The sequence below is a fragment of the Pinus tabuliformis genome, chromosome 4_2 (genome assembly GCF_031772625.1).
Source record: "Pinus tabuliformis cultivar Carrire ecotype Pingquan chromosome 4_2, CPIR1, whole genome shotgun sequence".
Lineage (NCBI taxonomy): Eukaryota > Viridiplantae > Streptophyta > Pinopsida > Pinales > Pinaceae > Pinus > Pinus tabuliformis.
This window is the reverse complement of record NC_142304.1, coordinates 893,758,544-893,772,248: the sequence shown is the minus strand read 5'-3', so window position 1 is coordinate 893,772,248 and position 13,705 is coordinate 893,758,544. Positions and strand designations below refer to the sequence as shown.

The 13,705-nt window shown below is 39.9% G+C and overlaps 1 protein-coding gene and 1 pseudogene across 2 annotated transcripts in view; both read left to right on the top strand.

Annotated features, from left to right (window-relative positions):
* LOC149172579 (uncharacterized) overlaps positions 1 to 13,705 on the top strand; it is a 405,339-nt gene that overhangs the window by 126,968 nt on the left and 264,666 nt on the right. For both annotated transcript variants that reach the window (XM_089427744.1, XM_089427743.1), the window contains exons 6-7: positions 5,608 to 5,716; positions 5,864 to 5,934. In XM_089427744.1, the coding sequence (XP_089283870.1) occupies positions 5,608 to 5,716; positions 5,864 to 5,934 (180 nt within the window). The remainder of the gene's footprint in view (positions 1 to 5,607; positions 5,717 to 5,863; positions 5,935 to 13,705) is intronic.
* Positions 2,821 to 3,975, top strand: LOC149172580 (protein HEAT INTOLERANT 4 pseudogene; annotated as a pseudogene).

Here is a 13,705-nt window from a genome sequence, read left to right as displayed (position 1 = left end):
AAGATAGACTAGCCAAAACCCTCCTGCAAAATAATTTACCACAATGAAAGCTTAGAGCTCAAACAAGGTTGGCTCTTCCTCACAGTCTATGAACTTGGAGCCCAAGGGCTAGCGTACCTGTAAATTTCTATCAAATCTTATGACAAACTGTTAGATCATATGGTGAATTAGATCACCTAAGATTGCTTGTCCCAATAAAATGTTCTTATCACCGACAAATGAAATAATAGTTAAATAATTTTAGCACAATATAGAAGATCAACACATAGCTAACACATTCCACAAATCAACAGATAGAAGAACACCATGAACTAAACCCCAAATTTTTTCTATTATGAGAAAAAATGTTCCCAGCAAAGCAATAACTCATTACCAGTGTTACAAATGTTGATTTCTGGTAGCATCGGATGTGCTCTAAGTCTCAAAATTTGTAGGGAGGCTTAGACATATGCATTATCCAATACCTAGAATTCGTTTTGGGAAATTCCACCCGGAGATAGTTTTATTAAAATAATTAATTATTTTTAATGGGTTCCTAAGTCTAAACTTAAGAAATTAAAATAATTAATGGGTAATAATCTAAACTGTGGGTGTAACTCCTAGAAGAAGACGGAGATTGAGTCCAAATGATCTGAGCCATTGGTTAGAGTCTAATCTGGGCCGTTGGCTCTCAATTGGAGGATTGTACGAAGGACATCGATGGGCACTTGGAGAACACATACAAAAGGAAGGTCTGAAGTTCGATTTTATGAAGCAGAGCAGCTGCCAGAGAGATTTTCGATAGAGATCTTTTGCAGTGAGGGGTAGGGATAGTATCCGAAGGGAAATCTTTCCCGGTTAGAGAATACTCAGCAGAGAAGGCAGAGAGAGATCCAGTAGAGGCAAAGCAAAGCTAGAGAGGCTGACATAGAGCCACGCAGGGGTAGTGGAAAAGCCAAGAGGGAATCTTAAAATTTGCTGAAGAAATCGATTGTAGAAGCCAAAAGACAGGGTGTGAGATCGGAGGTGCAAATCGAAGTTCCTAGGCATAAAATTGATCAACTGAAGGGGTGAAGCTGTCCCCAGAGGGTGTGACGCTGGGCTGACGTAGTGACTGTGCAGAGACAGCGCAGAAGTAGCCGGGGCAGTTCATTCAGGGGTAGGATCAACTAGGATTTCCAGTGATAGTGTGAGGTAACCTCACTTATCTCTCTGTCAGTGATATTCGCTATCACTGGATTGTTGGGAAGACATCCAGAGGTTGTATTTAGAAATTACTACTGCTTAATAATAAAACCCCCAGTCGCTACACCGGTTTTCCCACACTGGGTTTTTCTGTGGACATTTGTCCTAAGGTAATTGTGTAGATGTGTTGTATTTCTTCCTTGCTTAGTTTCTTGTTTCCACATTTTATTTAAATGGTGAAGGTTGCATTTGTATTTACTTCGATATTTACCGTAGAACATAGTAAATAACTTGCATGGATTAACAAGTAGGAGAAGTAACATCAGCTTGCTGCAGTAGGGATTCTGGGTTTAGGAATTTTCACAACAAAATCACCACATCCAAAGATCGGAAATAGAAGCTAAATGGCTTCCTTATATAGAGAAAACCCTTCCAAATGGAAAATAACGACTAGTTGGCTTGATCCTCGTTAAAATAATCTCAATCGTCTAAAATAACTTGATCATCTTTTAATCTCGATCGTCAAATTTTTATTTTTGAGGAAAAATTCGAATTTCTCTTAGAAACCATTTTTTATTAATCCAAAAATTAATATTTTGGATTAATTTCCTCAAAAATTTGACTTTGAGTTAACCACCAAGGTCCAAGGGCTCAAATTTTCTTAAAATATCCATTTTTCCCTTGATGGAGGACCTCCAAAAATTGACTTCTTTTTGACCCACTAATTTTTGATTATTTTCCACTTGGAGAGAAATTATTTTTTTGATGCAATTAATTAATCTTTTGGCTTAGGTTTTTTATTTAATTTTGCTAGAAAAATTAATTAATTCACTCTAGAGGGGATTTAATTTTTTTTCCACTGTCAAATATTTTAGTCATGGTGTCTGACTGCGAGGGACCATGCACTAAAGTATTTTTACGTCAAAATATTACAATTAATTTCAATCCTTAGAAGGGGAAATACACATTTAGACCAGACCCTCAAGACATTACCTAATTCTACGACACAATATGACCTAGTATGAACTAAGTGTGTTTACAATGAAATAATTTAGCCATGGTGTTTTGATTACGAGAGACCGTGCACTAAAATTATTCATAAACACTTACAATAGACTCGATAAACACTAGAACTCATCTAAGACCTTGTCAACAAATGCCACCCTAGCTTTGGGGTTATAGCTGGAAGAAAAAATCCATTGATTAGGCGTGTTTACAAACACACATAATTCGGGGAGGTTAAAAAACCTCCTAGGATAAAATCCTTTTCCAAAATCAGAGGCTTACATAGGTGTTGTTACATAATTAAATGGTCGTACTAACATCATTTATAATAGATGTTATGAATATAATACATTTCATAACAAAATAAATAAATATGAATTATATAAATACTAAGTAATCAAGTAGCGATTATGTTAAGAAGTCATTAGTTAACTGAAAAGGCATGTCTAAAAGACATGCCTAATCATGAAAGGTCACCTGCTTAGGTGTAAAAGCAGGGCCTCATTGTAACATTCATATCACTTATACATTTTATATATATTAATAAATTATTATTACAAAATACCTTTTGTGTATTTTTACATTCAAGTCTCCAAGCTATCAGTTTTCTTGCTTCAGTAGCAGTTTTTATGTTTCAGTGGTATCAGAGCCATGGCGCACAATATAATGATGGAAGTCTTTGAGCGTTGTTCGCCGCATAATGTGCCATTATGTTCACGTCCTGAATGCGTTGAACAGTTTACTAAAATTCAAGAAGCATTTCAGCGATTAGAAAAATCATGTGCAGAATTTTCAACATGTCTAAAGAAAAGTTATGCAGAGGAAGACGATAGTGACAGTGAAGGAACAAAACAAGGTGAAGCATTAGATAATTATAATGTTGAAGATGAAGCTAATGCAGATCTAGATGATGATCCCGATGAAGCTTATACAAATCAAGATGAAGATTTAGATAAAGCTGATCTTGATGTGAATGAGGAATATGGGGATAGGATTGGCCACAACCCGCGCCTCACTTCTCAGCTCACGGTCCTGAAAAAAGTCCAATTTGCTGCTACGCCGCTGAGATTATCCCTCATAGGAGAAATATGGATGATTTGTGGCAAGCTGCATTTCCCGTTGGCACTGAGTGGGATAAGCTGGATACTCTTTACAAGATCCAGTGGGATTTTTCAAACTTGGAGAAGGCTCTTGAAGAAGGTGGGCTACTTTATGGGAAGAATGTTTATCTTTTTGGCTATACAGAACCTCAACTTGTACCTTTTGAAAAACAATTAAAAGTGGTCCACATACCAGTCATTGTCGCTGTTGTTTCATCATTTCCTCCGTCTGATAAGACTGGCATCAATTCTGTTCAAATGGAGGGTGAAACTATAGTGCCAATGAAGGAAATGAAGATGGATTAGGTTCCTTATGTACCATTCTATGATAGGCCTCTTCATGTTGAGCATTTGAAGACTCGAATTTATACCTTGCAATGTATGCAGTGTAGAGCTTCATTGAATCAATTGAAACAAGAGCGTATCAAGAAATATGAATATTGCTTACCTTACTTCTATCCACCCTTCAAAGAGGATGAGATAGAGCAAGACACAGTTGTACAAATCATGTACCCCAAAGAGCCTCCGGTTGTGTGTGAATGATGTTGAGAAATTTATAGACAATTTAGTTCAAGAAGAAGTTTTAACAGAAGGCAGTAAAGAGGACTTCAAGAAATTTGTTATTGAGCGGGTAACGGAAGGAAAAAAGAAGCAATGTGAAGTGCGGGAGGCTAGGAAAAAGGCTATCAAGAGTTTGAGAGTCTAGAGAGGCACTACGTGCGTCATCCCGAGATTTTTCAAAATGTCAAATAATCATCTTCCCTGTACTGCCTGCCATTTTACTATTCAAGGATCACAAAGTTTATTTTATTCTTTTATTTTCCGATCAGAGCAATGCAGATTTAAAAGGCCAAGCCAAAATCGAAGCTCGCGGTATGCAAAGTATCCCTACTATTTCTTGACAATGGACTATTTGTTTTGTCGTTGTTATGAGATGGGCAGTATCAAAGCCAATGAGACAATCCTGGAAACAATGCGGGCGGTTCTTGGCTCTGAAGCCTCCGACATGATAATTCGAGCCCTCAACCTGGCAAAAAACGACATAACGGCTGCCATAGACATCATCTTCGACACCCTGAGGTTCAAGGACAGAGAGAATTTCAACATTAAGTAGACGTTGTCAGGCTATGGGGCTAGCGGTTCAACCAATGGAGCACAAGACTCCGCCAATAGTTCGCATGTGCCTACAGTAGGGTCGGATACCTGTTCCTTGGGAAGCAATCGGGGTTTGGATTCGCAGGAGCAGTCGGGAAATTGGATTCTGGGTTTACAATGACATTCATGCTGACTGATGACTTTGATCTTTTGAAAAAATATCTCGACTTCCTTGTACACTGCTTTCTTGGACTACTGAAAAAATTGTGGTCAACAGGAGGGCAAACACAATCTTTTGTGCCCTCATTTGGAGTAGTCTAAAGGCTTATTTTACACCAAGAGACCCATGAGACCACTACTTCTGCCCCAGAGCTACTTTGGAGCACCACATGATGTTGCCCTGTTCTTCATCATGGCACTTTGAGGACTCAATTAGGCCTTCTAACGGCCCTCCTACACCATTGTTTCATCATTTTGGCTTCCTTTGGATGGCTTATCTTACACTTTATGAGCTATTTGGGGCTTGTCACCAAAGTTATGTTATTTTGCACATTAAATTATTTTAGGGGCATCTTAGGCTAATTCGAACTCTTAGAGGCTCATATAAATAGAGTTAAGCCTCATTTGTATCAAACATCATCATCACACTTGGATATCTCTCTCTTGAGAATTTCACACTTTTCTTTGGATGTCTATTGGAGCTCTTTTGATGCATTTCGATATTTTTGGGAGTTGAAATCTTGTTCTTTCTTGGAGCCGCTATCTTGATCTTAGAATGGATATATGTCTTGCTATCTAGAAAGTACTTTTGTTGAATTTTTTCTTGTAATAATGTCTAATGTGTGGAAATCTTGCAACTAGCTAGTTCTTCTGTTTCCCTAATTATTGAATATCATTGAAAATATTGTTAGATTGGAAATTTGTGCATGTTACTCATTGAATAGCAAGTAGATGAATGTTCCTAGTGGATTAAAACTTGTTTTTCTTCCATACAAGTCCATTGATCTTGAGGTATTTATTTGTGAACTCTATATGTTAGGACTTCGTTTATGTGCTATGAGTGGTTTCGTTTTTGTAAATGTGCTGAGAAACACAGGTTTAAATTACCTCTTTTTGTTCTTGATACTGTTGATTGTACTATTGTATATAATGAAAGGATAAATAGTTTTCAAATCAGCAGTATATATGATTTATCAATCTGCAAGATTATATTTTTTCTTCATGGCTTAGGTGAATTTTGCAGGTCTGCACTTGAGAAAAAGGAGTTTGAAGAGAAGAAGAAATATCAACCTATTGACTATGATGCTCCAGTTTCCAGTTCAGAGAAGATTTCGCTTGGACTTGGTGCTAAAGTGAGTGTTGCAGTGATAGTGGCATTTATGGTTGTTATTATAGAATGAGAAACATATTTTCAATTCGCAGGTTCTCAAATAAAACTAGGTGGATTGACATGGCAGCTGAACACTGTATGGCATGTCGATATTTTGAATGTCAAACAGATTGGAATTGGAGTTGCGATTGCAGCTTTTGCCGTTGTCTTTGCGATTGGTGATTTTCTTCCATCCGGAAGGTATGCATAAAGTCATTAGTAATTCTTCAGATTTTTTGCTTGAGTTCAAAGTTCCTTTGGAAATTATATTCCTTATATATCTTTAAAAGTATGCTGTCTTTTTCTCTGAATTCTTTACATACTTTTCTTTCTGCATGAGCATATGATCTCTATTTCTGCTTGAGGGCAACCTAATGTCAACAGACACTTGGTTGGTCTGTGTTGGACATCTCAATAGGTGCAATCACTTTGCACAAAATCTTAATATGGTATCTGTGGTGGAGATCTCACTTGGTTGGTCTGTGTTGGACATCTCAATAGGTGCAACCAATTTGCACAAAATCTCAATATCGCATCTGAGGCTTTTGGAGATCTTTCATGCTGATCAATGAATGAGATTGTAACATTAAAATTGAAATTCATTTACTTGTCCCAAAAAGACACTGCATATGTCGGCAGCTCATTAAACTTTCAGAAAGATTTTGTTGCTCATTTGAAGTATTTCAAACATAAATAGTGAGAGCTTTTAGGGGAGGTAATAGGTAGAGATAAATCCCCAAATGGATCTTGCAATCCTCTTTAATGCTTAATTTTAAGATATCCTTTGGTGGAGGTGGCACAAGAAATAGCTTATTCAAGTCAGGTGCAAGATGATTAGGTTCTATTTAGCCAAAATGTTTGACTTGTAGTTCGTTTTCATACAAGAAACATTTTTGGTACAAAAAAGCCTGGAAAAATGTCTGGTAAATGTTTCCTATGAAGATTAGGATATCAAAGTATGAAGCTGACCTTGAAATCTTGGAGTGAAACATAAAAATCCAAATTTTGCTCTTAAAACATATTTCCCACATATTAATATTTCCTTACCCAATGTTTAATTCTTCTTTGGGACAGGATGGATATCCTTTGGGACAGTTGGGATCTCCTTGGGGAAGCAGGGTTTCCCTTTGGGGAAATTCATCTCAAAGCTGCTCAAATTTCAAGACTCCCTCTTAACCTGGGTGAAATTTCCATTTGCATCATAAGTCTCATCTCGGATTTACATGTCTGATGCATCATATCTCATCTCATCTCATAGAAGAATAATCCACAACCAACGGTAGGGGAGATCGATTAGATCTTCCAAGCCCTACAAGTCTCCAAGTCAAGTTTCATGACCTTTATCGTAGCTACATCACATCTTGTCTAAACTTGTTTCCTCCGATCATCAACTGAACAATGATGTCACGATCTAAAGAAGAAGAATCATCATGGGGAGCTCTTGCTACCACCCTATATCCACAGAGAATAGGGGAGGTTAATCTACCACCCTATATATCTGATCGACAATAGGCAGGATACCACTTACCATGATATGAAAGGGTCACAGTCTATCCTATTGTTTGACAATAGGCAGGATATGCCTTACCATGAGAGGTAAGGATCACAGTGTACCTTATTGCCTGTTGATCTTCCCATCTTGACCCTCAAGAGTCAATGGTAGAACACATGCATCCCATCACTTGAGTAGGATACCACTTACCACAAATGGTAAGGATAACAGACTATCTCAAGTTTCCTCACCCATTTTCCAGATGGGTGGCAATCCATACAAGCCCAACTTGTGGGTAGGATGCATACTAGGGTATACTCTGTCAAGTCCTAGACTTAATGGTAGGGGACGATAACTCTACTTGCCATAAGTGACAAGGATCACACACACCCTGCAGTGACAATAAGCAGGATACTACTTACCATGGAAGCTAAGGATCACAGTCTATCTTATTGTTCAGAGTTCCCTCAACCCCAGGAGCTCTCTGAATCAATTCCTCTCCCTAGGAGCTCAAATAGGGGGGAAGAGCATAGCTCAGTGTTCTCGATCAACTGTGACCTTGTCCCAGAGGGTCACATCCACTAGTCCAAGCTGCTCTCTAAAGACCAAGAACTTCCCTTTCGCTAACGGCTGGTGAGAATGTCAACAACTAGCTCATCTGTTGAAGCCTTACTGCATCAATTCCACAACAAATCAATATCATAGTTCCACTGCTCCCTCTTCACCATAGTGATATCTAAACTAAAAATACCTAGATTGGTCATGAAACACGAGATTCTCTGGAAGTCAAATCCGACTCATATTATTGCAGTATATCCTCGTCATGTCCCTAACATGTCTAACACATGCTCAAACAACTCTCACAATCACATTGCTTCGCAGCTAGCCATGGTAGCATCAATTTGCTCCACCTCGGTCATACTCAAATCAATAGACTTCTATTTTTGTTTCATCATGGAAATCACGGCAAATCTCAAGCTACAACAACATCTAGATGTGTTTTTCCTATCAACAACATTTTCAGTCTTAGTCAACATCGGTGTATCCATTAAGTTTCCGATAGTGTGTCTCAGTTCATGATTACTAATTTCATGTAGATATCCCAATACATATCCAGGGTTTATCTTTCTCATGTTGCAAGAATATGTCTGACTACAAGATCATCATCAAAATCTAAATTTGAAGGAATCTCTCTCAACTGCTTTAGTGTGAATCATCATGCCAAATATCTATCAATATACTTCTCTTGACAAGGAAGTCCTCATCATCTCTTCTAATCTCAAGATGTTGATCATCTGGACTCAAGGGTCATCTCCCTTTGGGACTAAACACGGAGATGATCTGATACTGTCATAAATAAATTGTCATCATATTAACCAAATATCACTGAGATACCTACAACTTGTGAAAATTCAAAATTGGAATCCTATTGCAGCCACTGATATTATTTCTCCTAATTCTTAATTAATTAACAATTTATCTTCTACGACAAATATCGAAATAAATACACCACAACCTTCACAAATAACATTCCGCGGAAAAATAAAACGATGGAAGTTGAGAAATGCTAGCACACACACATAAAATTAACACAATTGTTTTTGGACAAAAGTCCTTGGGAAAACCCAACTTGGGAAAACCAGTGCAACAACTAAGGGTTTTTATTGTTATACAACAATGAGAAATTCTGAGTACAACTGGATGCCGAAATCTAGCAATCCTACAGAGAAAAATACTGGCAAAAATCTAGCGAGGAATTTTCCTCACCCCATAGGCAATCTCCCAGCACAACTTGCCTTCAAAAACTCAACCCTCTGACCCTCTGCATCAACCTCTGTGCTGCTCTGCGCAACCTCCTTGACGTCAAGCCTCTGACTGATCTCTGATGAAGTCGTTTCGCCCTCTGCTGGTTGGAAAGATGCTTCTCCAGCACTCTGGGACTCCTTCCTGACCTCTGGAATTGAAGATGTCTCTCCCTTTCAGCAAATCGAACTTACCTCTAGAAGCTGCTACGCTGCCCCTGCATCAACTTCTTTGTGGCTCTTCTGCCTCTCTGCAAATGCACTCGCTGGATCTGGAATACTTCCTCCATCCTCACTATCTCTGCCCCTCACTGCTTCGATCTCTAGCTCTCTCCAACCACTGGTTGCTGCTACTTTGGAAATCGATCTGCCAAGAAATGAAACTGCTCAAGTGTCTTCTCCATCACCACATCGATCTCTTCTTATAATCCACTGTTGGAGCACCAACGACCAAGATTAAAACTTAATCAATGGCTAGGATCATCTCTGGATCGATCTGTGTGAGTTTCTAGATTATTCTCACCTTATCTCAATTAATACTGATTAATTAACCATATTCCATAAGTTTAGACTTAGGAAATATTTAAAAATCGATTAATAATCTAATTGAGACACTTCTAGGCGGAATTTCTAGAAACGATTTATGGGTTTTGGAGATCTCATGTATTCTAGCTTCTCCAACAAATTTCGTGGCTAGAGCACATACGATGCTACAAAAACTAACACTACCTCTTAGCGAGGAATGTGTTCTAGTGCTGCACACCCTGCCACAACACCCTGTCTTTGCATCATCTCTTGTCACGCTACTGATGTCTGGCTGCACTCCCCACCAACCACTGCGCAAATCTGATATACGATGTATCTGTGCTGCAGCTGACACTGCCATATTGCTGCTAACACTGCATCTGTACTGCAACTCCCTCTCATCTATTGTCGTTGTAATTGCAACATATGGAACTGAAAAGCATCCAAAATACTGAATCAACTGTGATTAGTATGATGCATTTGTCTCCCAAGTCTTGACTGCTACTAGCATCTGCACTGTCACTGAAGGATCTGCATTGCTATTGATTCTGCACTGTGCCAACTGCACTGCTGCCAACTCTACACTGCGCTATTGAACTTATCTCCCGAGCAATAAGGACCCCGAGCAACTTATACTGATGCTGGGTCTCAATCTGGCTAAAATACTAGCTTGTATGCTGCAGGATCTCAATCTATAACTGGTAGCTATGGATCTTGCGCTGGAATTGGATTTGCACCTGAATGAATCCGCTCGGACTGTTTTGACCACCTTAGCTGATACCTTAGCTGCAGGATATACTGCAGGGACTATATCTAGAACCGGGTGAAGGAAAGCTGGAACTAACAAGGATGCTAGGCAAGGTAGTGGTGGGCAAGCTGGGGCATGAACTCGCTCCACTCATCAGTTCATGAAGGGTAGTGCCTGTAGCTCATAAGTTCATGTTTCTGAGGGTATCTAGGTATGCCCGCCCTGTAGCTCCAAAGTGAGTAAGCAACATCTGTCTGCTACTAGTCTCTGCATCTGTCACTCAGTCTCTAACTGTATCAACTGTCACTGATCCATGCCGCTACCGAATACTGTAGGCCCTCGTAGCTAGGTAATGATCCATGAGGTGGACACCTTAAGGATCCTGCCCATCTGTGGCGCTCTAGGGCTACAACACCAAGTCACCCCACCTCGCTCCTGGAGGTATATCGACAAACATCGCTAAGTCTTCCTCTAGCCTAGAGGAAAGCCTATCAATCTTTGCTGAAGCTGCCTGATCGTCTTGCTTCTCCTCCTTGTCCTTCTTCCTGAGAGGACACTGGGTACTGCAGTGACCGAGCTTACCACACCTGAAGCACTTGACCTTTGACAGGTCCTTCTTTCTCTACTCCCCCTGTCCCTGACTGGGACCCTTTGATGCGAGGGCCACATTCTCCTCTTCCTTCATCGTCTTTGATCTGTTGCTGTTGCCACTGATGAAGCTCTTTAACAAAAATCGTCTCAACTCCTCCTGCTACAAATTGGCCCACATTCTATCCCAGTTTGGCATCCTATCTTTGCCCAATATGCTTTGGACAAAGACCTGCCATTCCTTTGAGACACTGTTGAGTGGCAATCGCACTAGCTCTGTGGGTTGAAGCACTGCCCCAACAACTAACAACTAGTCTCATACCTTCTGAATCTTGGTAAGGAAGGGGTCTATGCCTTTGAAGTTTGCCTTTTTGCATCCGGATGAGTCTCAACTTCTTCTCTAGGTACATCTTCAGCTGCTCGAAAGTTCCCTGATACAACGTGGAGAGAGCATCCCACATTTGCTTGGCAATATCTTTGCCAGCTATATGTGAAACAACATGATCCCGAACTCCATCTAGGATCAACTGTTTCACATGTGCCATCTCCTTCTTGTACTCTTTCTGTTGATCTGTGTCCCAAGAAATCACTGCTATTGCATCAGTATAGGTTTTCAGGCCATATTCATCTAGAAGGAAGGACATCCTTGCCTTCTAGATGATGTAGTTGGAAGGTCCATCCAACTGGTCTTGATCACGAATCCCCGCAGTGGCCATCTAAACGAACTGTCGAAAACTTCCCCTTTCCTTTTGCTTGGCTGTTGTTCTACTATTCGCACTCCCTTCTGGAGTGAGAATATCTGCTCACAACTACTACCGATCTGCAAGGAAAAATCGAACTTCTTGAGACTAGAAGCTCCCTGAAGAAAATTTCCCCTGTGTGTTTGCTCTTCTCTCTTCCACCCTGACATTGGCTCTACTTTAGCGAACTATTGCAAAAACCTCTTCATCCAGCTAGAGATCTGCTCAACAAAAATATGCGCTGCTCCCTCTGCCTCTGGAATCACTCAATCTGGAAGGATCAGATTTTTCTGCCCCTGTCTGAAAAATTGGTCTTCCTCAAGTAACTCGGCCTTCTAGCAAAAAGACTGTGTTGCCCTTGGGAATTTTGGCCAGCTGCCCTGCCCACACTGAGCAGCAAAATTCCTTCTTTTCGCTTCTAAGCTCTTTGACTGATCAACTACACTACCCTTGGGAATTTTGGCTTGCTGCCCACATTGAGTAGCAAAATTCCTTCTTTTTGCTTATGAGCTCTTCGACTGATCAACTGCACACTGATACCATTTGAAAATTCCAAATTGAAATCCTATTGCAGTAATTGATATTATTTCTCCTAATTGTTAATTAATTAACAATTTATCTGCTATGACAAATATTGAAATAAATACATTGCAACCTTCACAAATAAAATTCTGCGAAAAAAATGCTACGAAATGCTAGCACACACACATACAATTAACAGAATTATTTTTGGACATAAGTCCTTTGAAAAACCCAACTTGGGAAAATCGGTGCCATTGTTGAGGGTTTTATTATTATGCAGTAGTGAGAATTCTGAGTACAACTGGACGCTGAAATCTGGCAACCCTACAGAGAAAAATACTGGCAAAACACTAGTGAGGAATTTTCCTCAACCCATCTAGTGGGGATAGCTACCATTGCATCTATGAATGGCTTCAGGCCATATTCATCCAGAAGGAAGGATATCCTTGCCTTCCAGATGACATAGTTGGAAGCATCGTCCAAACTGTCATGATCTCGTAGTCCGACAGTGTCCATCTCATTAAAATAAGTCGAAATCCAGCACTTCTCTTTTGCTTAGTTGCTGCTAGGCTCTACACACTCCCTGTTGGAGTGAGTAAATCTGCTCACAACGACTACTGATCTGTAAGAGAAAATTGAACTTCTGAAGCTAGAAGTCCCTTAAGGAAAGTTCCCCTTAGTGTGTGCTCTTTCTTCCTCCTGATGCTATTTTGCACTAGTAACTGCTACAAAATACTGTGTGCAGCTAGAGATCTGCTCTGCAAGGAAAATATTGGCTGCTCTTTCTGCTTTTGGTAATCCTCAAACCAGAGAAATCCAATTTCTCTGTCGTTCTCTTAGAGAAACCAATTTTTCCTCAAGAAATTGACCCTCCTGGCCAAGAAACTGCGCCTCATTTGAGGGTTTCGAACTGATGCTTATTCAGAGCTATGAAATTCCTCTTCCCTTCTGCTACTGAGCTCTCCGACTTACAATTTGTGCTCTGATACCATGTGAAAATTCGGCTAACTCCAAATCCTATTGCAGCAACTGATGTTATTTCTTCTATTTGTTAATATAATTAAACAAATTATTTGCTGTGTGCTACGACAACTATCGAAACAAATACACTGCAACCTTCACAAAACAAATACTGCGGAATAAACAAAACGTTGGAAGAAATAGATATACATACACAATATGACACCATTATTTTTGGACTTGGTCCTCGGAAAAACACAACTCGGGAAAACCAGTGCAGCGACTGAGGGTTTTGATATTATGCAGTAGTGAAAATCTGAGTACAATCTATGGATGCTTTAACTAGCAATCCAAACAGAGAAATAATTGTCAATAATAACTAGTGAGAAAAATTTCTAACTCCACAGGTGATCCAACACTGACCTCAGCTCGAGTTGAGTTGCTCCTTGCTCCCTCTGCATAGTCACTACGTCAGCCTACACCGTTATTGCATCGCACAAGCTCAGAACTGTGTCTCCTCTCACTGTCTCGTCAGCTGTTGTCTGGGAAACTGATACTCTTTGCCTTCAGACCCTCTGCCCAGCTTTTGGCTCAA